At 41.7% G+C, this 25,461-nt stretch overlaps 2 protein-coding genes across 2 annotated transcripts; both read right to left on the bottom strand.

The window, feature by feature from the left end:
* Positions 1-156: 156 nt before the first annotated feature.
* Positions 157-11,638, bottom strand: LOC119737990 (N-acyl-phosphatidylethanolamine-hydrolyzing phospholipase D-like). Its single transcript, XM_038212689.1, has 5 exons — positions 11,612-11,638; positions 6,724-6,894; positions 3,202-3,860; positions 2,306-2,420; positions 157-1,491 (listed from the first exon to the last, which is right to left on the bottom strand). The coding sequence occupies exons 1-5, from the start codon at positions 11,636-11,638 to the stop codon at positions 1,336-1,338; spliced, it is 1,128 nt and encodes a 375-aa protein (XP_038068617.1). The 3' UTR covers positions 157-1,335.
* A 1,055-nt stretch (positions 11,639-12,693) lies between these two features.
* On the bottom strand, positions 12,694-24,842 carry LOC119737989 (N-acyl-phosphatidylethanolamine-hydrolyzing phospholipase D-like). The gene is made up of 5 exons (XM_038212687.1): positions 24,816-24,842; positions 21,259-21,423; positions 15,880-16,508; positions 14,580-14,694; positions 12,694-13,936 (listed from the first exon to the last, which is right to left on the bottom strand). The coding sequence occupies exons 1-5, from the start codon at positions 24,840-24,842 to the stop codon at positions 13,805-13,807; spliced, it is 1,068 nt and encodes a 355-aa protein (XP_038068615.1). The 3' UTR covers positions 12,694-13,804.
* Positions 24,843-25,461: the final 619 nt, after the last annotated feature.

Genomic DNA, 25,461 nt, shown 5'->3' with positions numbered 1-25,461 from the left:
AGCCGGGAAAACCTATAAAACAAATATAACATGGTTTATTTCGGGTGGACAGCCGATATTCGCTCCCCTCGGTATTGGAAGTTGACAAACTAGTTTCGCCTCGGGAACAAGTTTGTCAACTTCCAATACCTCGGGGAGCGAATATCGATTGTTCACCCTCAAACCATGTTATATTTGTATATTATTTGTCTCAGAATGTGCGCGTTCCGCGTCCATGTAGTTGAACAATATTTCACAAGCTGCGTTGACGCGATTCTACCGCGATAGGTTAATTGCACTGAATTGACCGATTCAGTAAGCCCCGCCCCATGGTGTTTTGACCAATCATAGCTAACCGTGATTATGCACAAAATGTCCGATCGCAAGCACGCTCGTAAACTATGACGCGCGCGGCTGGAATATGCAGTGTGGCATTGGAGAGGAACACATGTTAATTGCCCACGTGCGCAGTGGGCGGGCTCAATAAGGAGGCATTGAAAAATACATTTACAAATTCCTTAGACAGTTTACCCATTCCTAGCCCGTCACGTGGGTGGTTTTAAACGATTGATAATATACCGACTAGTTTTTAAAAACCAGTCCGGTGTAGTATGAATTTAGGACTCTATGGAATACGAAATCATTGGTAGTATTGCGCATGCCTAAGTAATGATCATTAGGAGAGTGACCGGTCACGTGAGAGAGTTAAATCGATCATAAGGGTAAAGGCTTCCGATTTTCATAATTAATACACCCGCACCACTGTAAGAAACAGCTACCTAACGAAACCGGGGAACCTTATTTATTTATTTTTTTCAACTATTGTTCTTTTAAGGATCCGGGTGAATCAAACTACGCACACAGAGATTCACGATTAGGATTCTGGCAACGTTTAATTGACACTCAAAAACAAGTTGTAGAATATTTCCAGTTTAAATAATGCTGACAAGCATAGACACACTACAATTTCCGTTTACTTCAGACCTATAGCTCCTGCACACAATCATGAGCGTTACCGTAAAGAAATTTACATCCGGACTTAACGTTTTGATGTGCTTAATGATTTTCAACAATTATTGAATTCAAGCACCTTTATCTGCAACCATTTAAAATGTATTCACAATTAAAGGTTTTCTGGGCAGCCTTTTTAGCAGATAATTAAAAACATTCTCTAATTGCACAGCTGCCCATAGCATGTTACATTATTGTGTCAACAAGTTATACCTCTCCAGTACTTTATTTAGATATTTCTATGGCGTCTCGATGAGCATCATTCATATCACTGGCTACGACTGTGCATCAGCGTGCCAGTGTCATCAAGCATAGCCACAGGCAAAAACGTATATCGTGGTCTTGTCAGTTGGATTCGCCACCACCCTCTCTGTTGCCCGTCTTCTTGTCTGCCAAAAGCATGGTCTCGCCATGCTGCAGAGTGAAGAAGTCGATATTGTGGCCGTCCAGACGGGCCTTCTCCAAGGCCTTCTTGAGGTCCTCTCGTGGGGCCAAGTAATGCTGACAAGACACAAGAGCCAGTAAGAAATTATTTAAATGAATATAATCTTTTAATCGAAAAGAATGCTGATGTCAGGAATAGTGATGGGAGAAATTCAAAACCCGGTTCTATTTTTTATTTTCAAATTGAATGATTGTCATCCGATTTCAAAGGAAATTACCATTCAGCTCACAGTTATACGAACAAACAGTGAAACAGCAAAGTTGGGGGAAGTTCCTGTTGGTTTCTTGAAAGCCTCAACTTTTATAAAGGTTGGTTTCGAATATCCGGTTTTCCAAATTGAAACCGAAAAGTGTGATTCGTTTTGGAAAATCCGGATTTAAATGGCGCTCGATGTTGACAAACAAAAGGTCTCCACTGTCTGTAGAGAGCGACTTAGCAGCTGTATGCCTATAGTGCTCACAATACAAAACGAATTCGTGCATATTCATAATGTAATTAATGATGCCTACTTGTGTCATGCAGGCTCAAGCTAAACACACACACAATGTTTCCCTATGGGCTCCGTGCGCCAACAAAGGGGGCGCCCCTTTACCTAGCAACGACGTCCCATGGGCGGGACATTTAGCTGGTTGACGCGCACCGTTCCTTATGCCTGCCGCACGTACTGATGAACACCAGGGGATTTGTACTATGTACACGCAGTGGCAAAATTGCAGTCAGGCAAGATGGCGTCTGTCGGTCACCCCCAACTATACTTTCTTTGCCGGTGAGGGGGTACTTGTGAACGGAGCGGATACCAAGAACTCTTACATTGTGTCGAGGCACCATCTAATGCACCGAGTCTACATAAATAAGTGGTCTGGTACCTACCTCCTTTCCCAGCTCGAATGTTCCCCAGTGGATGCCCACGGAATGCCTCGCCTGAATGTCCGAATGGATCTGCACAGCTTCGGATGGGTCGACATGCTGGGGGCTCAACAAAGCCCTAAGGAAAATATAGAGTGTTGAAAATAAGCACTATAACCCCGATCTGAATTCCACGTAAATTATTTCGATGGTTTGTTTCATGACAGAACCAAATGCAGCAAATCCGTTTCGACCCTTCTGTAATACAGTGTAGAAAAAAAAAATTCCGTACAAATTGCCAAATCTTTACTTAGCATTGCAACTTGTTTAATATTAATTATGAAAGCAGAAAACTCTAAATGAATGGAATTTAATCTTTCAAACGATGCAGAAAGAGAGTAAACTGTCTGGGTTCAATTTTAATAAATATGAGGTCACGAACTTCAGCAACAGAAAGTGGCTTGGGATGAGCAGGATTTCAACCTGAGATCATTTAAGCACTCCAGCAGCACCAGGGGCGGATTCAGGAATTTTTGGAGGGGGGTTCAGGCCCGTCAGATTGTTTTATTTCCGATTGTTGCGGAAACGCAGAATTTCCTTTTTTATTTTTACCATATTTGTTACATAATTGTTTGTGTCTGTGCCAGAGCAGGGGGGTTGAACCCCCCCCCCCCCCTCCGGATCCGCGCCTGAGCACTCTGCAAACTGAGCTACTGTAGCCCGCTATGTTGGTGGCTTCGTAATTAATCTATGTCTTTAGGGTGCCAGTCAGAAGCCATAAGCCTGTTTGTTTGACATGGCCAGGGCTAGTCATAATCCTATAGAAATGCTGCAAACCTCTGAAATGGCAACTGCGGATCGCCCATTCATCTCCTACGTATTGGTAATAAAAAAAAACATTGGTACAATATAAAGATTACTTAGGCTTGTAAGCTCCGATGGGGATTGCAGCCACGTCAAATGGGCCGAACTTCTGCCCAATCTCCTTGAAGACGTTGCTGCAGTAGCCCGTGTCTCCTGCGAAGAAGAACCTGTTATTGGGTCCCAAGATAGACCAGCTTCCCCACAGGCTCTTGTTCGTGTCAATGCCGTTGCGCATGGACCAGTGTTGGGCCGGGGTGAAGAAGAACCTGACCCGCGTACTAGTGTCTCGGCCTAACTGGATGTAATTACAGGTATCTTCCCACCAGATCAGCTCAACGACGTCCTCCACGCCGGCTCTAGTGAACCAGCTCTTCATGCCGCTGGGGACGAACCACCTCAGGTCACTTTTGAATTTGCGGTTGAGCTGCTTCACCGTCGGTAGGTCCAAGTGGTCGAAGTGAGAATGGCTGATGACCACGGCGTGGACCTTGGGTAGCTCTTCGACGGTGCAGGGCGCCGGCCGGTAGCGCTTGTAGCCCACTAGGGAAGCCGGCCCGCAGAAGCTACTGAAGATGGGGTCGGTTAGGATGGAGACGCCGTCGAATTGGACCAGGAGACTTGCGTGGCCAAACCATGTCACCTTGATGCCTGAGTCGGGCGGGCTACCGATCACAGTGCCGTTAGTGACATTCATAGGAAGCGTCCGTTCAAGCTCCTGCAAAATTCAAAACACAATCTTAAAGGTAGAGTCCATCATTTGTAATTTGTGCATTTTGTTCGTTTGAAGCAACAAAAAAGTTCAAAATCTAATGAAGGATACTGAGCAACTAACCTGATGAAGTTTCAGCTAAGCTTCAGCTGTACATTCTGAGAAAAACAGCATTCTAAGATCTCAATTTCAAATCAAAAGTTGCTGAATCATGTTTTTGAATTGTTTTGAATTGCAACTATACGCGACGTCGCGCACTGATCCGACGAATTATAACAACCGCGCGCGCGTGTGCGTCGTTCGAATACTTGTGCGCGCTGCGCTGAATAACAAAACGAACTACTAATTTAAATTTTCCTACGGTGCTTCTTAAGAATCACCGTTGGAAATGCCTTCTTTCGTTGATTACATCAAAATGACAGCTTCCCAGAAAGAATAATTTCACAGGGAGTTTAGTCTCCTTACTATCTTTCAACCAAGTTAGTTTTTCAACAATAATTACGCCAGTTACTTTTCGGATGGCTGCAAATGATGGACTCTACCTTTAAATCTCTATTGAGCAATCTGTAACGTTAGTCCGACCACAATAAATAGGGCGGCGATACCTAGTTTTGTCTGTCAATATTATTGTTAGCTACTCATTACATATGCCAGATTATTAGTGATGCGCATGTATCACATTCATTTTTTAACAGCAGCTCATTATTAAAGTACGTCCGAATTAACGGCCCGATTAAAAACAAAAACGAGTCACGAGTCACCGTTCACCACTGAGGTTGTTCTGAATTATAGATAGTCATCGCAGATGTCTTCCATGTCCAGCACTCAAGTCAGCTGGAATGCCTTTGCTCAACAGCAAACAAAATAAACACTTTTGATTTGAAATCGAGATCCTAGATGTTCTTCTCGAAATATACAGCTGAAGCTGAACTGAAGCTTCATCAGGTTAGTTGTTCATCATCCTTCTTTAGATTTTGAGCACGTTTGTTGCTTCAAACGAACAAAATCCACAAATTACAAATGATGAACTGCACCGTTGACAACAGAACATTGCGTCACCTCACATACACACTGCATGTCCCAGAATAATAACGGTAACTCGCCCCCTTTTTGGGTGGAATGGTGTCGGAGGTGAGTTTTTCTTATTAGAATAAAAAACAAATCCCCACATATTTTGGACATTCCATTACAGAAAAACGGTCCCTCTTATACATACGAATGCAGAGTAGCACCGGAATGGGCTTAGACAAGGCGATGGGGCATGCAGTGTGAAGCCTAGGAGTTAATGTCGTAACTGAACCTAGCTACGATCAAATAAGGCTGCTAAGATATGCCCTAAGAGGATGGCTCACGGGATCTGTTGGCTGCAGACCGATCACAAGTCATGATTGAAGGTGGATATGTTTTTCCAACATGCATGATCTCTGTTAGAGCCACACCCTGGCAGAGAACCCTCGGTGTTATTATGATTCTGGTTTGGTGGGCTTGATGTAAAACCTGAGATACTAGGCACACCGTTGGCGGTGCTCCTGGTCTCCTGGTGCTTGTGGGACATTCCCGTGCTTCAGCCTTGGAAGATGCTGGGCGCATCTGTGATACTAGGCGCATCTGTGGGGCTGGTTATGAGCATATAAGATGCTAGGCGCAAAGAAAGCAGCTATAGAGGTGCTTGTAGGACCGGTCGTGATTCAGCCTGGGAAGGAGCTATAGGTGCATCTGTGGGGCTGAGCCTGAGATGCTAGGCGCAAGGTAAGCGAATCTCCTGGTGCATGATGTGCTTGTAGGACAGGTTGTGCCTCAGGCTGCATGTATGGGAAGATGCTAGGCGCATCTGTGGCGGCTGCATGGTTATGAGCCTGAGATGCTTAGCGAAACGTTAGCGGCTCGCTCGGTCTTCGGGAAGCTGATTGATCTTCACATAGTTGATCTGAGGTGCCAGGCTGTTATGTGACTCACCAGGTTGATTAGATGCCAGCGGCCGCGGAGGTATTTGGACTGCTAGAATGGATTCTTAAATAGCCAGGTAGCATTACCCTGCATGCAGTTGCCCGTGGTCCGAGCAATGTAGAATTTCGACGGAGTCCCGGAACGCACCCAAATTCGGAAATTGGAACGGGAGCGGGAGCGTGAAGAATCCCGGGACAAAGCTGGAGCATGGTCCCTGTCCTAATGAGCGAAGACATGTCAATGTAAAGCTGTCGTGTGCTTTAGCCCGACGAGGGGAACAATTGGTGTTCAGCATTCGCGTCCCTATAAGTTTCGTAATGCTCCGTAGACAGGGAAACATAACCTTCCACCGGGTTTGTTCCGGCAGCTAGGAGGATCCAGTGGGTACGATGTGGAAAGTTTCCGGGAGATACCACACAAGGAAACCGCGGATCCGTTGTCCGATATGCACTGGTTCACATTGGCGAGGATCGTGTGGAAAATAAGGCCAAGTAAATGGGCGATAGTCGAGTCGATGAGAGTGGCCCTGTGACTTACCAGGATGTGACTGACAAAATCAGTTGGACGTTTTGAAGTGGCGGGGATCGGGTTGCTGTTCAGTTAAAACTAACATACTCTCCGATGTCCCGCTGTAACTAGTCACATTAACCGCCCGGAAAAACACAGCTAAATCGCGGCTTGTACGTTGAGTATGTCCATCAGCCATGTTTCCATTGGAATTTACTGCCGAAAATGTGGTGAAAGACGCTTAGCAGAACCGCGCTGGTGACTTAGTATTCCTGCCAGTTGGAAGTCCAGTTCCGCCGCCGCTGCCGGTATGTACATTTACGTACCCCTAAATCTGACATTCCAATAACAATCCCCCCCCCCATACCAACCCTCCAAACCCCAACCCAATCCCGATCCAACTCCCAAATCTTACCTGTTTAGAAGGCAGTCCATTCTGACTGCGCGTGAACATGAGCTTGATAGCGGTGATAAATGACGGTTGCCTCCATGTGTCCCATGAACGTGGGTTCCTGTAACGTCCATGTTCGAGCACCGACTTCGTAACGTCCTCTACTTTGCGCGGATCCAGGGTGCCAAAACGAACCTATAACAACAACAACAAAATGTGCAGTAGTAAGTGACTAGAAATAAGTACGGGTGAGTTCTGCAACGAATATTGTAACCAGGGGCATAGCACGGTCATTTTTATTGGGGGGGGGTAACATTTTTTGAAAAGGGCACTTGCACATCCGTTGTGAAATGTAGACAGGTTTGGTTTTTTTGCGGACACTTGGCCTCCGTAAAATCAAAAAGCGGGGGAAGGGGGGGGGCGCTCTTCCAAACCGACAATTATGTACCCACAAATGGCCAATATATGGTGCTTTTCAGGGCGATGCATGTGCGAAATTCTGAAAAAGGCACCAAAAACGGCAGATGCCACAAAAAAGGGCAAGCTTCTTTTTTAAAAAGGGCACTTGTTCAGAAAAAAGGCACTTCGTAAAAAAGGGCACTCTTTACAGATTATTTGGGGGGGGGGTAAGCCCGTTGAAAAAAGGGCATTTAAATCCCCCCCCCCCCCCTGGCAACCATAGACATCTTTAAAAATGTAGATCTGCCATTTATATAATTTCCAATAGCAAAATCCAGTTTGTACTAAGTGTGACGTCATTTCATCTTAACCATGTGTACTGCACACGGCGTATATAGCATTGGAACCAGTGGAACCGAAGGTAAGTGCAACTGGGGAGTGTTCGGCCAATAATGGCGCTAGTTATCAGTGGTGAGCGCGCGTGTATTTTTAACCGCCATGTTAAGCCCGGTTCATACTTCACGCGAAAGCGAAATTCATGTCGTCAACAATGGTAGACGCGCTTCGAATGTATTGTTGACGTCACAAATTTCGCTTCGCTTATGCTTTCGCATGAAGTATGAACCGGGCTTTACGCGAACCAGATAGCAAACACTGGGTATCTTTTTATACAGTGACCTCTGAAACACGACGACATCATTATTAAATTGGGCGTTTACCTAGCTAAAGCGGCAGGGCGCCCCACCATGACCTCTGAGCAATACTTGCTGTACACTTCCCTTTCATTTTTTTTATTTTTCGTCAGAGGACTGTCCGATTTTTCCCCTATAGGCCTAAACCGTCTTTGTCGTAAATAATTCGCGTGCATTGTGCGACTGTCCCCTCATTCATTACGCGTTCATGCGTTGACCATGAACGTCGGCGCATAACATGACGGTTATAATTCATATGGCGCAACGTATTTATCACAGAAATTTCAGGCAAATGGCTCCATTTTCCCCTCTAATCTCTGGGGAATGACAGTTCCTGAGCCAACGGGATTTCTTGGGTAACCTCTTGTACGTAGGTACGTAAGACCAGCCGTGTGCTTGTTACATTTGGGAACTGTAAATGGGTCTCTTCGGGGCTGTCGAAAATCCAGACAGTGCATGACGACACATAATGGCTATGTGGGCCATAATGTTTACGAGTCTAATGGCAACGGTACTACACAATCATCACAATACCTACCTTTCCAAAGTCACGTGAAACCACAACTAATTACTCTTGAACCACGGGTTGCCAGTATTCAAGGTTTCTCAGCTACCATGCGATATGCTATGAAGAAACAACTCCAAGAGTATTTGTGGTGAGTGCAAAAACAGCTAGATGTATATGGTCATCGGTAGAGCATTCTTCTTTTTTACACTGGGAATACCCGAGTGTTAAAATATAAATTGACCTTTGTACTGACGATTGGAGCTATACGTATACAATGGAATGAGATAAGCACAAGCAGGCGCGGTTCTACGGGGGGGGGGGGGGGGCTAGGGGGGCTGTAGCCCCCCAAAAATTTTGTCTAGCCCCCCCCCCCCCCCCCAAAAAAATAAATTCCGTAAAAAATAAAATGCATTAGCAAAAAGAAGGATTATGATGTACATGCGAACAGTCTCCACCTAAAGAAGAAATAGCCGGGTGCATTAGTTAATATATTGTGAATGAATGATGATTATTGGCGCTCCACATTGAAAATATGGCAAGAGCCCCCCCCCCCCCCCCCCCCCCCCCTATTGATTTTCGGAGGCCTTAGTGTCTGGAAAATAACCGGTCAACATTTCAGCACGCCTCCCTGGAAAAAAATTCTGGATCCACCGTGCTAGCCCTCCCAAAATATTGGTTCTAGAACCGCGCCTGAGCACAAGAACTCTTGACGCTTCAGTTACCAGTTACAGTGTGTACATCAAGTTGTTCCTAAAAAAAACTTTCAACTGGTAACCCACTGATGACATGTATAGCACCCTCTTGATTTATCTGTTTATTTTATCCACACATCAAACTTATCCATATTAATTGTGATATTAATTACTTTTAGCATAGCTTATTCTTTTCGTTTTTTTGATAAAAGTATAACTGTATAGTTTTCATATTATCATTCAGATCACACTTTCACACAATTCAAAAGACATAGCTCTTTATGCCGGCTTTTGCCAACAATTTAAATTGGTTCTTAGCCTACCCCGCGGTACATCAAATCCGACGCCTTTACATGGCTTCCAGGGAAATTGCATGCGTTATAAACATTGTATTATTGCTACTTCATTGTATTTATACATGTACTTATTGACTTGGTTCTCAACAGTTAGCATTAAAAGTCTTCAACCCAAAGGCCGAATGGAAAAGATCAGTTTCTCTTTCTAACATAGCCTATAGGCAGGCCCGGATTATCTAATCCGGGACTACGGAAAATTTAGGGGCCAACAAAAAAAATGAGGGCCTACGAAAGTACAACAGTGTGCCATAAAACAAACACACCCACACCCCCACCAGCATTAGCACGTTTGTTTATGGTGTAAATCGAGGATTTTATTTTGTTCCTCTTCCCTTTTCCTTGGTTTGGTACTTTTTTCGCAACAGCTCTCGTTGGTCGTCCTCGATTTGGTTCCTGTCCTCGATTCACCAATGATGATGCGTGTGTGTGTCCTCGATTTACACCATAAACAAATGCTCTCGTTTTACTATACTCCCGAGGACAATGCATTGTGTTTTCCTTTGTCCCTGTAATATAACACTCTCCCACGGACTAGGCATATAAACCTATTACAGATGACTGTTTTGAACAAAAGACCCAACTCCCGAGGACTGAAAGGATCTGTTGTTCTCCCTTTGTGAGTCTGTCTTCGGGGGTAGAACAAGTACCAATCTGCATGACCCCCTCCCAACCGGCCCTATTTACCCAATTTATCAATCATTCTGGACTGGATGTTACAGTGGAGGGGCGCCCAATTTAATCCGTGCGAAAAGGTAGACAGGTTTTTTTGACCAGACACCAGGCCTCCGTAAAAATCAAAAAGTGTGCTGGCGGCTGGGGGGGGGGGGGCTGGACAACATTTTCCCATGGGGCGCTGTTCAAAACCGAAATCATGGTCAATTTCAGACAATAGGCGGCGCTATTTCCACCGACATTATAAGACAGCCAATCGCGAAAAACGGCAGGGTTTCAGAAACAAAATGTGTCAAACCTGAATTATGAACAACCCGCTAATAATGGTGATTTAAAGGCATGTACTTGTTTCCGGTTGCCAAATTTCCAGTTGGGGGCGATTTTTCATGGGGGTGCACCCCCCCCCCCCACCCCCCGTAGCTACAACCCCCAACCCCCCACCCCCACCCCCCGTACCTACGCCGCATGCGTGCATACGAAAAGAGAGATGAGCAATTATAATTCTAGCAACTTTTAATGACACTTTCAAGACAATTAGGTTTTGAATACTTCCACTGAGCTGTTTAAACTACTGTTGACAAGAAAAAGACACTGAAATGTACGAGTCCACTTCAGATCTAGTTCCTGCACAAATGAGGGTTACCGTAATAAAAACGTACACAGATCTATTCACATCAGGAATATGCTTTAATTCGGCAACTGAAGGCACATAGTTTATTTTAAATAGTTTTTCTGCAATTGATTAGCATTGCTTCACAATTAAAGTTTCTGCACAGCATTTTTAGCAGATAATTAAAAACATTCTCTAATTGCACAGCTACCCATAGCGAAAGCATTGGTCTGACATTAACAATGAGTTTTCAATTCACAAATTGCAGAAATAGAATCAATTGCACAAAATATTCACATTCAAAAACATACATCTTCATAAGGACTTATTTCAAAACAGGTTCATCTGAAACTCATGTCGATTTTTAGAGTTTTCTGCACATATTTAAATGAGTAAAATCTAGAGCATCAAAATGATGGTTACGTTTCAATCACTAAAACACGTGGTTTTTATGCTAAGAAATAGTTAGAATTGGGAAGTTCCATGGCGGTACCTGACATAGATGGACATTTCAGACAACTCAACAGTGTTCATAAAAGTTATAATCATCAAGTGGATTTCAAATTAATCAGTTAATTACCAAAATAAGTTAGGCCTATGAAGAGAAATTATTCATCCAATTGTTTTGCTCTAGTAGAAAACGGCTCGAAACACCATGGTGCCTGGCGAGCTCAAATAGACTCATTTTTGGTATCCTTATGAACTAATTGTCAGTTTAATAAAAGTAACATCATAGATGCTTCAAAAATGATACATGTTTCATTGGTAGCATTTTAATTTTTTGGTTTAAGTTTTGGCACTGGGGTATATAATTCCGATCAGTGGAATTGCCCAACTTCGAAATGAAGGGGTTTTGTTCATCTCATTTTGCAGAGTGTTTCTCTACAATCCTGATTGTATTTTAGCATCGAAAGTGGTGCACAGTCTTCTAGTCATAAAGGAAGTTTTTTTCAGTTCTGGCATTACTCTATGCTGCAACATACTTTAGTGCTGCTCTTCTCAATTTTCATGTCGTTTTTTCGTTACAAAATTAGTGCAGGGCAGCCGTGGTATAGTCTGGCAAAAACACATGGAAAAGTGAAGAACAGGGCGAGTCAAAAAAGCGGAACCCAAACCCCCAAAATTATATTTCATATGTAAAAAAAATATGTAGTACCAAACACAGTCATGACTGGAAAGCCAATTTCATAAGCTACTTTAAGATAAAAAAAAATTACTGAAATTGCTCAATCCCTTCAAAGAATATCACCATTTAAACGCAATGACCCTAAAACCTCTTTCGTCCAAAAATGTCGGATTTCAAGAATCGCCGTCACAATTGTCACCAGCAATTAAACCTCAGTTTAAAAGTAAAAATTATTCCACAAAGTCCTTTTGAAGGAACGTCTTTTTTTAAGTGGATTTTATAAATCATATATTGTTTGCCTACCATGGTTGTGAATAAGGATTCTGTGTACTACAGTTGTTGATTGTTGTTGAAACAAGTATTCCGTGTCATTTTCTTTGAAGTTCCAAGCAATCGGATTACACAATAAACTGCTTTTTTTTTTTTTTGGACGAAACAGGTTTTAGGGTCATTGCGTTTAAATTGTGATATTCTTTGAACGGATTGGGCAATTTCAGTATTTTTTTTTCATATAGAAGTAACTTATGAAAATGGCTTTCCAGTCATTATGTTTGGTGCTACATACTTTTCTAAAATATGAAATATATTTTGGGGGGTTTGGGTTCCGCTTGTTTAGTGTCACCCTGTAGTTGTAGCTACGAAAGCTTATGCAAACTTTTATTCGTTTTGATTAAGTGTTACCTAAGGCCAAAAAAAAGTCTCCGGTTTCTGGTATGGAGCTTGCCCAAAAAGTGGTGCGGCGACGCGGCTTTTTTGGGTTTTTTTACCTGATTTTTTTGCTTCAAATGTCGGCTGATGACTGCAAATGGTGCCCGACTAAACTTAGTGCAAATAATATGGGAGTCCAGAGAGGCCACATAAGCTTATTCTCGACCATAAACATAAGCAGTTTAATCAAACATAGCTTGTCAAATTTTACAAAATGTAAAGCTACCGCAATAACGTGTTGTAATTGTTGTTGTTTTATTTCAAGATTCAAAACAACATTTTGAAGAAAAAATTCAAAACGTACAAAGTCACCATTGTAGTTTTGTAATGAGGTGCGGAAAAGTCAGGGTAAACGAAAATTTCCATTCCAAGAACAGGATGTGTTTATACATTTTTTGAGAATTGTGGGGTATATGCTGACTGATAAAATATATTTGTAAATAACTGAGACAGTTTACCCATTCCTATTATTCAAGGGCCCGTCATGTGGGTGGTTTTAAACGGCTGATAAAATACCAGCCGCTTTTCAACACAATTACTGCATTTTGCACCACACCGCACTCGATAATTTCCATGTAAGGAGATTTTGAGCACTTCGCGCAAGAGGCACATGCCATAGACATGACAAGAGGGGCGTTTCATAAACATTAAGTAAACTGTTGAACAAAATCATTAGCGATTTGTGAATTATTGACTTTTTGACGGAACAGTATTTATAAATAGGAATAAATATGGGTCCGGCCGGTTTAACCGGCTAGGGGCCTGGCCGCGGATAATGACCCAAGCCGAATGACCAGGCCACTAACCTATTTCGAACTTGTTTAAAATAGGCCAAGTCACTTTATTCCCGTTAGAAAAACTGGTTTAGACAAACTATACAGCCAGCTTCCTTGCTGTATGGACAAACATAGCAAAAACCTGTGAATTTCTTAAAAATCTTACTAAAACTCCTGAAGGATCTGAGCGGATTATGTGCTCATAATGATAGAGTGTTTCTGTGTGTGTCTCAATGCCTTATTTTTGTGTCAGTTTAGATATGGTCTTGCATTATAAGAGCCCCACTACAGCAGTAGTCATTAGCCAAGTGAGAGTGTCGATAATGGTCACGGTGTCAGGCCATATCTCAATGAGGTTTGTCTCATCTTGCTACGGCTGTTCATGTATTACAGCACCACCAAATTAACATAGCCACAGTCATAATCATATCGATAGCCAAATGTGTCAATAAAGACCATGTCTCAATGAGTATTTTGTCTCATTTGACCATGGCTGTGCGTTATGAGAGCGCCATTGTCCTTAGCCATAACCAAAAACGTAGCTATCGGGATCTCATCAGGTGGATTCACTCTCCTCTTTGATCCTCTTCTTCTGCCAATAGTCTGGTCTCCCCGTGCTTCAGGGTGAAGAAGTCCTGGTCCGTCAGACGGACCTTATCCAGGGCAATCTTGAGGTCCTCAAGTGGGGCCAAGTAACCCTGCCAAGACATGAGATGGATGACGGATCAATCACAAAGTCCTTGAAATATGAAGAATGGTGACGTCATGATGACATGCATCGTGTGAAAGTAATGCCCTTTTGTGAGTTTGTGTTGTTCTGAGAAGAACCGGTGGAAACTCAACGTTTTGGAAGGTGGAAACTCAATGTTTTTGGAGTCTTCTGATGATTGGAAGAGCAAACTCCCCATATAGACTCTTTTTTGCCAAAGGTTGGCATACTATGGAATGTCAACACTGCGTGAAGAAAAAAGTATAATTGTTAAGGTACATTATTGACTTTTTAGGCCAAATCTTTTGCCAACCACAGTTTAAATTTATGACTCTGTGGCAACCCATACAAAATGGCGCTCAAATCTATAACAAAGGAAGGAAAGGTCTACAATTTACACTGTCCTTAGAGAGCGACTGGAACGCGTTGCGGCTGTATGCCTAGCACTCAAACCAAGACGATACGACTTCTGCGCATAATTATGAAATTAATGATGCCTACTTTGTGGCATGCATGCTCAAACTTATACACACACGCAACGTGTCCCTTCCAAAAAGCTCCTGCAAGCGGTGACAAGTCACCATCTACTCGTCCTGCACCAAGTCAATACACATCGGTGGTCTGGTACCTACCTCCTTTCCCAGCTGGAACGTTCCCCAGTGGATGCCCACGGATTGCCTGGCCTGAATGTCCGAATGGATCTGCACGGCTTCGGGCGGGTCGACATGCTGAGGGCTCAACAAAGCTCTGAGGAAAATAAAGAGTGTTGTGGGCACTAAAACTCTTATCTGAATTCCAAATTGACTTCGTGTTTTGTGAATGTTTAGCCAAGGTGCAGCTCAGAAATTGTTTTTTACGTCAAGGAATGGCCAAATCTGTTTAAGGCAGGGATGTACATGTACCAGTCCATCACAAGTCCGGTCACAAGTAACAGTGGATGAACAATAACAAAGGAAAGCTCATTTCAATAGCTATTGATTTAAATTGGGACAGGCCGGAGGACTTTGTGATAGACTTGCAGGGACTTGTGATGGACTCACTTACATCCCTGGTATTAAGGGAAATATAATAACCAAAACTCTCAGTTCAAAAAGTGTTCAGAGTGCAATATCTTCTTTCTTTCTTTCTTTTTTACAGCCTTCTCAAGACATATACATTTTGTACAGATCCAATTCCTTAAATCTATATCTACCCTGAATAGATGTTTTAAAAATGAATCTGAAAAAATTACCAAATGTTTACTTAACACTGCAACTTGTTTCGTATTTATTTATGACCATAGAAGACTTTACTTGGAATCGAAACTTTCAAACAGACCAGAAAGTGAAACTGTCTAGGTTCAGTTGAATATGAACTTATGAGGTCATCAAATTCTGGCTTGAGCAGGATTTCAACCTGAGATCGTCTAAGCACTCAAGCAGCACTCTGCCAACTGAACTACACAGCCCCCTGTCATGATTTTGTTGGTCGTCTCCCAATTAGTCAATGTCTTAAGAATGCCAGTCAGCAGCCTTAAACCTGTTTGTCTGACATGGCCAGTCCTAGCAATGCTGCAAACCTCAGAAATGGCAACTGTGGATTGCCCAATATACAGCTCATAGCCATAACCTGCCAGACTCAACACAGTCCATCGGGAGTAAGTCTGTGGGACCTTGCTGCATTGTGCCATCAACATCAGCGTATAAACTTTCAATTCTAAAACAACGAGAGCTAGCCACATATTGAACAATGTATTAACAGGTTTATCATCTTGCGGTTGGCGACCGCAGACTCTGAGGCAGTCTGGCCTTGAGATTTTTAAACTGATGGATCTTGCTACACTGGGCAGGCTTGTCATTTTGACAAGGGTTGCATGTTGCAGGTTTTCCAGCCAAAATACCGTACCCAAGCGGGTTAGGCTAAAAGATATGGGAATGAAAACTTGTACATTACCTTGGCTTGTAAGCTCCGATGGGGATGGCAGCCAAGTCAAATGGGCCGTACCTCCGCCCGATATCCTTGAATGCTTTGCAGTAGCCCGTGTCTCCTGCAAAGAAGAAGCTGTGATAGGGTCCGATGATAGACCAGCTCCCCCACAGACTCTTGTTCCTGTCGATGTAGTTGCGCATGGACCAGTATTGGGCTGGGGTGAAGGCGAAAGTGACCTCACTGTGGGATGGGATGTTGTTCTCCTGCCACCAGTCCAGCTCGATAACGTCCTCCACGCCAGTCTTGGTGAACCAGTCCTTCATGCCGAGGGGGACGAACCATCTCAGGTTCCTTCCGAAGCGATTGTTGAGCTGCTCCACCGTCGGCAGGTCCAAGTTGTCGTAGTGAGAATTGCTGATGACGACGGCGTGGATCTTGGGCAGCTCTTGGACGGTGCAGGGCGCCGGCCGGTAGCGTTTGTAGCCCACTAGGGAAGCCGGCCCGCAGAAGCTACTGAAGATGGGGTCGGTCAGGATGGAGACTCCGTCGAATTGAACCAGGAGGCTCGCATGCCCGAGCCATGTCACCTTGATGCCGGAGTTGGGTGGGGCACTAAAGTCAGGGGTCAACACGGGTAGAATTTGATCAAGCTCCTGTAAGATTTAAAACAGATTCTTGAATCACAACTGTAGGCAGAAGCTTTGCATAACGAAGATGTAAAGTTGATATTGGGTTTTGCCCTTCACCAACGTCACTATATAAACACTGTGGTATACTAAGTGTTATCGGGGGCGTTCAGGTGGGACTCCATCCCATGATCTTCTGCTTACAAGTGCAGACGTCTTTACCACCTGACCACTGAACTGAACTCCTTTTGCCAGGGTCTGCTCGAATCTGATTTAATTAGCAGCAGGCATCTTGAGATAATGGGTTCGAGCCCTGCCTGGGTAGCTTGTGAAGTGTTCCTAACAAGCTCTCGGACAATTCAGCGCATACAGCATTGTGGCGGGAATATCTGTGACCCGATCTGTAGTCCCTTTACCCGGACAACCTAGTTTAGGATCAGTACCCCCAGCAACCGGGAATGCAGGCCCATTTTGATGGAAATATACCGCCCTATATGCGTAGCGGCACTTACCCACGCCTCTCAACCTCCAAGATGGACAAGGACAGACACTACACAAACAGTCATTGATCTCAATTACTGATTGATTTATTTACACAGAATCATGTCATTTGATGGACCTCTCGTTAAATTATAATGTTAGCCGCTAATAAGTAAGTTTTGGTCTATGAGCCTCTTAATTATATAGGTAGCTTCGCATTAGGCTCTATTGTAAGGCAGTGCTGGGCAGCACGGCGATGCCTGGCTGGGGAAAAGCCTTTGAATCCCGTGAACCGTGCGCCTCTAGCGTTCCTGTGCGTATTGCCTCTCCACTATCCTGCCCTCGACCGTTTTCAATTTCGATCCTTCCTCGAGGCGGCAGGTAGGTGAGCGCGCACTCCCAGCTCCGTCCTACGATCGGTGATGGGTAATATTAAATTTACCTTCTTGACTTTTGCTGGGGTTTTTTTTTCTGAAGCCGGCAACTCTTTAATTTGAATCCCTTACTATCTTGTGAATTTCTTCAAATGCGCAATCCGCATGTGGTTAAAATAAAACACTGACTTCCATCGTCTCTCACTACAAGCAGAACGTACAATAAGCGTATGCTTGAGAAGCGATGAGAACTTTGCCATTCAGACTGAATCCATCAAACTCCTGCAAAATCTAGGACCTTTGCGGATTCTGGAAAGTTAAAGGATTCAACCCTGTACCGCCCACTGCCTCCCAAAAGCGCCCCTAATTACTATATGATTTTGTGAATTAATCAGGGGGAAAATACAGTGTAGTACTTGGGACTATACCTTGCGGAAATTTCTGAACAAATTCCTGTTTTATACCTGTTTCAAACATGTTTTTATTTTGTTTTTGTATTATAAAACAGCATAAAAACATGTTTTTATCCTGTTTAGATTAAAAAAAACCTAGTAATTGTGGCCCCAGCTGTTTTTTTCTGTTTTATCCTGAGCAACCTGTTTTCTTAGATTTTATTGAAGCATGCTGACCTGTTTTCTATGAGGTTGAGAAGTGACCACTGATCTGGTTTTCTGCCTTTCAGCATATTGCAGAAGTTGAGAATGATATCATCCAGACCACACCTTTTGAGTACTTCTGGAGGGATATCATCCTCTCCTGGACTCTTACCCTCAAGGATGTCCTTCTTTGCGGCATTGTATTCCTCGTGATCGAAGGCATCTATTCTCATGTTAAATTCATCATACACTTGGTCAGGAATTTCATTTACATCTGTGATTGTTGGTGGATTTCCAAGTAGTTGCTGGAAGTGAGAGTGCCAAGCATCCAGTCTTTCATTTTGTGTTTTCCCTTTAATCTGACCTCTCTTTTTTTGCAGTTTTACGACCACTAACCTCGTTGATGAGGTCCCACGCTACTTTATGTTGGCAATTGGCAAATTGTCCATGGAGATGGTTCAAATTGTAACACTAGCGTTTGCAACAACAGATTAAGCTGAAATTCGGAATATACTGAAGATGATTTAAGTGTTCAAGTACTCATGAAATAACTATTTTGAAAAATTCCTAGAAATTGATATAAATACACAGATTTGGGGAAGTTTTCGAACGATTTCTTCCAGACTTGAAGGTCAGCTATACCAGTAACCAGTATTGACATTTCGGAATCGATGACGGCGATTTTTTTTCACTGACATGAAGTTTAGAATTTCTTCTTCCGTTACAATTTAACTTTTCAATCATGCTGTGCATATTTTCTGAGAAACACAACGTTCAAAAGGCCATGTTTTTTTGTGTTGCATGAATTTCACTGCTCTGCTATAGCTTCTAAGTACGTGATCAACGGCCAAGGGCGGATCCAGGGGGGGGGGCCAAAGGGGGCCATGGCCCCCCCAAAACGAAACCAATTTTTTTTTTTTTTGGTGACATCGCAATAAAGGCAGGCAATGAGTACACCACCATCTTTTCCTCAAAAAAACATTGGTTAAAGTGGTCAGAAATTGCCTCAGATCGCACCACAGAGCATCTAGAATCCAAAATTTTTTCGGGGCCCTTAAGCGGGCCCCGAACCCCACGCCGTAATTTTTTTGACCCACTTTTTGGGGGGGACCAAAATTTTTTTTGGCCCCCCCAAAAATTGTGTTCTGGATCCGCCCTTGTCAACGGCAGACGCTTTGCCTCAGCAACCACATGACTTCCTAGTGGCGCGCTTCCGGACCCCTTTGAGTGAACACGAAAATTATAACATGTAAACAATCTAAAATTTTGAATAGTTTTTGGTACATTGAAAATCAGATGGTTTATACCATCACAAAGAGACCGGTACGAAAATGCCGGATGTGAGAGGTCGTACGTAAGTTCGTTTTACCAATCTCCACTTGATTTCTCATATATTTTTTTTTTTTTCATGTGGAATGCCAAGATAAAATTCCAAAGTCTATTGTGCTTCTTGCTGTGATTAGCGGTTAGAAATAATTGATCAACAATGTTGCAAAAAAAAAAGAGGCCAACCCAGTAAAATGCCAATAGGCGGGTCGCGAGAGGGGTCCGGAAGCTCAAAGTCAAAACGGCATTCTTTCAGGCTCTATTTAATTGGATTCGGTGTACTTCTCCTTTTTAGGACCTTTTAAGAGGAAATCTAAAGGAGTTTCATTTACCTGTACGATATACACACTGCGTATTACATAGTAATCTTTTTGATAATTTTGCTAACAAGTATTGGAAATGGTGGATCCAATTGTACAGAAAATATGATGATCGTGATAGCAGGTTTATTTTGCATTTGAATTTTGAAATACATGTTTGAGCCAGATTTTATGTCATATTTTGACCTCTTTTGAGTAAACAGTTTAATTTTGTTTCTTAAAGAAAGCCTTAAAATTTTCAAAAAGGATATATCCTTACAACAGGAATAAAACATGTTTTGTATCTGTTTTGTATATACATGTTTGTTGTACATAATTATGCATTCACACTGTTTTCTTAAAACAGGAATGAAACATGTTTTAATCCTGTTTTCTAGAAGAGGGATCCTGTTTTCAAGAAAACAGTAAACTGTTTGAAAACTATTTTCTTGTACTCTGTTTTTAGCCTGTTCAAATCATGTTTTGTTCCTGTTTTTAGCCGTTCCAAATACAATCGTTTCAAACCATGTTTTTTTTTTAAAACATGTTTGCAACAGGATCCAAACATGTTTTATTCCAGTTTTATTTTGACGAGGGATACGTACGTACGTTTGGTTAAATTGAAATGCATGTAGGTGGTCGGTTATATCAGGGTTTTAATTTTTTTTTTAAAGTTTTTACTAAGCAGCTTACTACATGTACTGTCAAGAAATAACATGAGCTGACGCTGATTGATGAATTATTGATGATTGAACATTACCTTTCGCACCCAGAATAAATGTTTCCAAGCTTTCGGAAATGATTCACGAGTCATCGTTCACCAAATGATGTTTTGAATTAATGGCCATCACAATTAATTGTCTTCCAAATGATGTTAATTGCTTAATGTTGGTAGGAATGTTGTGTTTAAAACATATTTCATATTGATGTACATGTACTCTGGTTGCTTGATTTAAATCACTATATGATTTCTTTTAATCACCGATTTTAATCACTTCTTCTAGCTATTTCTTCTTCTTTTTTGTAGTTAACCAATTTATTTTGTTAGTGACACTAAATCCGAATTTAACATTTTAAACCCCACATTTCATCAGCATGGATTTTTTGTCAACATGATAAGTATGCAAAGTAAATATATGTACATTTAGGGGGAGGGCATAATTTGTTTAAATCATAAGGTACATGTATTTGAACCTTTAACCTTCCTTTCAGTTTCAGTTTTTCAGTATATGTACATTTAGGGGGAGGGCATAATTTGTTTAAATCATAAGGTACATGTATTTGAACCTTTAACCTTCCTTTCAGTTTCAGTTTTGAGCTTAATTGACATAATTTATCAACCTAATCCCCTCTGAAATCTTTTAACATGTACATGTACACTAAACTGGCACGGAAATATCTGGGGCAACATTGTGTAGGGGTGGTGACTCATGAATTTCAATAGTCACGAAACAAAATAGTTGTGACATGTAGTATACCACATTCAATTATCCAGAAATATACCTCTGGTCAATTATGGACCTATTTTAAATTCAACTTTACGTGCACATGCGCATCAATGGGCCTGGCGACAAGAAGCAAAAGCAGTCAAATGAAAATGTACGGGGATACAAACTTTCTGGTCAGTTTCTCTCAAATTCTCCCCAGGCTGTCTCCCTTATTCCTCCCCCGCCCCCGGCCACCTTCCCCCTCCCAATCCTACCTGTTTAGAAGGCAGTCTACTCTCACTGCGCGTGAACATGAACTTGAGACCGGTGCCGAAAGATGGTTCCCTCCACGTGTCCCATGGGTTCACGAAACATCCATCACGTAACACCGAGCTTGTAACGTCCTCCATCTTACGCGGATCCAGGGTACCAAAGCGGACCTAAACAAAAATTATGCAGTACAGTACGCGTAAGTGTCTGGAAATAAGTACTCTCTCTCTCTCTCTCTCTTACTCGGCATTCGCCGTGGAAATGAAGGAAGCGTCGCAATTTTAACTGGTGCGGGAAATCCCCTTTGTTTATGCGCGCGCAGTGTGTCGCGTGACGATGGCGTCACTGATTATCATGTAGACAGCACAAAGGGCGTTTTTACAAGGTTAATAATTATTCAAGGTCATGATCTTCTATAAAACATTACTTACCGGACAAACCCAAATGAGAAGTGAGGACTCAAGGTCTGTTATTACATTCAGAAAACGTCACATTTACAATCATTTTGTTTTTGGACCCCGTGAATATTAATTTTACACAAAACGTGCTCCCCTAGGAATTATTTCCAGCTTGCAAGTCAATCGAAAAGTATGGTAATAATTCATACTCCCAAAAATAAAATGACACACAAAAACGGGCTAATGTTTGCATTTCTTGTAGGTCAAAATCGAGTCCTTACTCCTAAATAGTCAACAATGCCAATCTCGATCAAGTCAAACTACTCCAATGACTTTAACAATACTCCTTTATCATTGTTCATCTCCTGTTCTCTGACATTCCTTGTGATTGTCTCAACTATTATCTTATCTTACTTCAAACCACTAGTCAATATTTAAAGGCAGTGTTACATTTGTGGAAATATCAGACTAGGCTCTGTGGGAGAACGGGGTATTTTCCCCTTTAACACATTGGATTAGACTTCATTGATTTTTGTGTCCATACTTTAATGTTATTATCTGGCAGGGCAGATGCCACCCATGTAAACAACTGTATCCATTCTCAACCATTAGAATATAGTACCTGCTTTTGCAAGCTTTGGAAAATATTATACCGGTACTTCATATTAAAAGGGAAATTTGGCTTTATATACATAATAGATTCTTAAATCTGTTTGAATAGTTTTGGGGGCATCTTATACTTTTGGTTAATTAAAATGAAGATCCTTACGGCGCTATGGGATCTTTGGTTGTTACGCGCTCGTCCTTGGTAACAACTTGTCAAGGTTTTCGCGCTCGCTCTCTCCGCTTTTTGCTGTCGATGTGCCTGAAAGAGGGTGATGGTTGCTGGAATTTGCGGGTAAAATTGTCTCTTTTTGAGGGATGATAGGCATCCTGACTGGATACCAGAAGTAAGTTTATCGTTTATTCCTTCCGATGGGGTTACTTTAAGCTGAATGGCTTAATGATTTAAGCTGGAAAATGCGTGCTTCTTGGGGTGTACGAACGGCTGTTTTTCGTAAATAATGGTGCGTATCGTACACGTGCAACCAACTCGGCCCTATATTGTTTATTGCAGTAAGCGGCTGTGAGAGCTCAGATGACGTCAGCCCTGACCAGCGTCCTGTTTGCAGGGCGGGGGGTACGAGCGGAGGCGGGGGTACGAGCGAAGAGTCACCATAGATAACGCTTGCAAGGCGCGCGCGTTGTCCAACGCAAATTGAATGCAAGTGCGTCAAAACATATCCTCGTCATTTTAGGGGGTCTGACGATATATTTTGAGACCATAGCAGGCTGGCTTGGTTTTTCTATTCCACCGATGTTTTTCTACCATGGGAGCTACACCCCCCCCCCCCCGCAACCCCGTAGTATAGGCTTAGAATGATAGCAACTTTTTTAATACCACTTTCGAGACAAGTTTTGAATACTTCCACTGAACTGTTTTAAAAAAATTGTTGACAAGAAAAACACACACTAAAATGAAATGTGTGTACGAGTCCCCTTCAGATCTAGTTCCTGCACAAATGAGGATTACCTTAATGAACTGAACACAGATCATCAGGAACAAGCTTTAATTATGCAACTGAATCAACATAGTTTATTTTTAATAGTTTAGCTGCAATTGATTAGCGTAGCTTCACAATTAAACTTTCTGTAAACAGCATTTTTGGCAGATAATTGAAAACATTCTGTAATTGCACAGCTGCCCATAACTTAAGCAACGTTCTGGCATTTACAACCAGTTTTCAATTCACAAACTGCATATTTTGGAAATTCCACAAAATATATACATTCACAAACACACATTTTAATATGGACTATTTTAAAACAGGTTCATTTTAAACTCTTGTCGATTTTTTTTTCTGTACATATTTAAATGAGTAACATATATTGAGCATCAAAAAGGTGGGCTCTTTTGAATCCCACAAAAATATGGCTTTAATGCTAAGAAATAGTTAAAATTAGGCAGTTTGTGGAGGTACCGGATCATAGTAGATGTATATTTTAGACAACTCATTAGTGTTCATAAAAGCTATGATTAAAAAAAAATGAATTTCAATTCTCATAAAATGAATCAGTTAGTTACTACAATAATTTATAAAGTCAAATTGTTCATCAATTTGTATTGCTCTAGCAGAAACTGGCTCGGAACACCGTGGTGCCCGGTATACTCAAATAAACTCTCTTTTTTAACTTGAAAGTAAGAGCTATGTTGAACATTATAAGAAATAAACTATATTTCAAACAAAATAAAATACAGGTAGATGCTTCAAAATGGTACACACGTTTCATTTGTGGCATTTGGATTTGTTTAAGTTTTGGCACTTGTTTTTGGTCATTTTTTGGAATCTCTCGATTGCGAAAAGTAGGTTTTTGCTCATTCTATTTGAATTGTTAGTGTTTCTTTAAAATCATGGTTGTATTTTAGCTAATGCTGCAGTCTTCAAGTCATTTTAGATTTTTTTGTTACAAACAAGTGGCGGGCAGCTGTCATAGTCTGGCCAAAAAAACAACAACTGGAAGAGTGAAGTATTTGAAGCTACGAAAGCTTATGCAAATGTTGAGTTGTTAATGTGCTACATGTACCTTGCTTTTCCAATTGTCGTGACAAATATTAACAGATAGTAATTTATGCAAACAAATGCCTGATGTTATTTTTATGGCCCTGTAAAAAACCCGGGTAATATTTAGGGGTGTAGAACATGGAGGTGGACTATCTTTGGGGTATTTTTTTAACTGAAAGGGTTACTGTGATTGTTTAATTAATAGTAACTTTAATATCTAAGTTTACAAAATTTAAAGCTACCACAATAACTTGCTTCAATTGTTGTTCCTTCAAGATCAAAAACATTAACTTCGAAGAAAAAGAATAAAAAACGTACAAAGTCACAATTATAGTTTTGTAATAAGGTACGGAAAAGTCAGGGTAAAAAAATAATATCCATTCCAAGAACAGGATGTATTTACATGTGTAAATTTTTGAGAATTGTGAGATATATGCTGACTGATAATATGCATACATAAAAACCTGAGACAGTTTACCAATTTCCTATTGGTAATGAGCCCGTCACGTGGGTGGTTTAAATGGCTGATAAAATACAGGCCGCTTTTAAAAACACAATTACTGCATTCTGCACCACATCGCACGCCATAATTTCAATATAAGTTTTTGAGCACTTCGCGCAAGAGGCACATACCATAAACATTAAGTAAACTGTTGAACAAAACTGTTAAAGAGATTTGTGAATTTTTGACTTGTTTTGACTTTTTGACTGAACAGTATTTATAAATAGGAATAAATATGGGCCTGGCCGGTTTTAAACAAAGTATGTTAAAACCGGCTAGGGGCCTGGGGCCAATTTCATAAAGCTGCTTAAGCACAAAATTTGCTTAAGCACAAAAACGTCTTGCTTAATAAAATCAGGTTAGTTACCGGCCAAAACTCCATGCGATTGTTATGCTAAGTAAACAACAGCTAAATACCAGTCACAAGCATTGTACATCACATGGAGTTTTGGCCGGTAACCTAATTTTACTAAGCAATGTTTTTCGTGCTTCAGCAAATTTTCTGCTTAAGCAGCTCTATGAAATTAGGCCCTGGCCGTGGATAACGACCCAAGCCGAATGACCAGGCCTCTAACCGGTTTTAAACGTAGATGTACGTACTTGTTATTTAAACAGGCCAAGCACATATTTATTCCCATTAAAAAAGTGGTTTGGACAAACCATACAGCCAGGTTCCTTGCTGTGTGGATAAATAAGGCATAAACC

The sequence above is a fragment of the Patiria miniata genome, unplaced genomic scaffold (genome assembly GCF_015706575.1).
Source record: "Patiria miniata isolate m_02_andy unplaced genomic scaffold, ASM1570657v1 HiC_scaffold_3, whole genome shotgun sequence".
NCBI lineage: Eukaryota > Metazoa > Echinodermata > Asteroidea > Valvatida > Asterinidae > Patiria > Patiria miniata.
The sequence above is the reverse complement of the archived record's forward strand: the minus strand, read 5'-3'. Positions and strand labels throughout refer to the sequence as shown.

Excerpts from the sequence above, each read along its gene's own strand:
- LOC119737990 (XM_038212689.1), bottom strand. The coding sequence starts at position 11,638 with ATGAAAATTGAGAAGAGCAGCACTAAA. Across the intron at positions 3,861-6,723 it reads ATGGACTGCCTTCTAAACAG|GAGCTTGAACGGACGCTTCC; the intron begins GTAAGATTTGGG and ends TGAATTTTGCAG. Across the intron at positions 1,492-2,305 it reads CATTCGAGCTGGGAAAGGAG|CATTACTTGGCCCCACGAGA; the intron begins GTAGGTACCAGA and ends GTGTCTTGTCAG.
- LOC119737989 (XM_038212687.1), bottom strand. The coding sequence starts at position 24,842 with ATGGCGTGCGATGTGGTGCAGAATGCA. Across the intron at positions 14,695-15,879 it reads ATCGGAGCTTACAAGCCAAG|AGCTTTGTTGAGCCCTCAGC; the intron begins GTAATGTACAAG and ends TATTTTCCTCAG. Across the intron at positions 13,937-14,579 it reads CGTTCCAGCTGGGAAAGGAG|GGTTACTTGGCCCCACTTGA; the intron begins GTAGGTACCAGA and ends ATGTCTTGGCAG.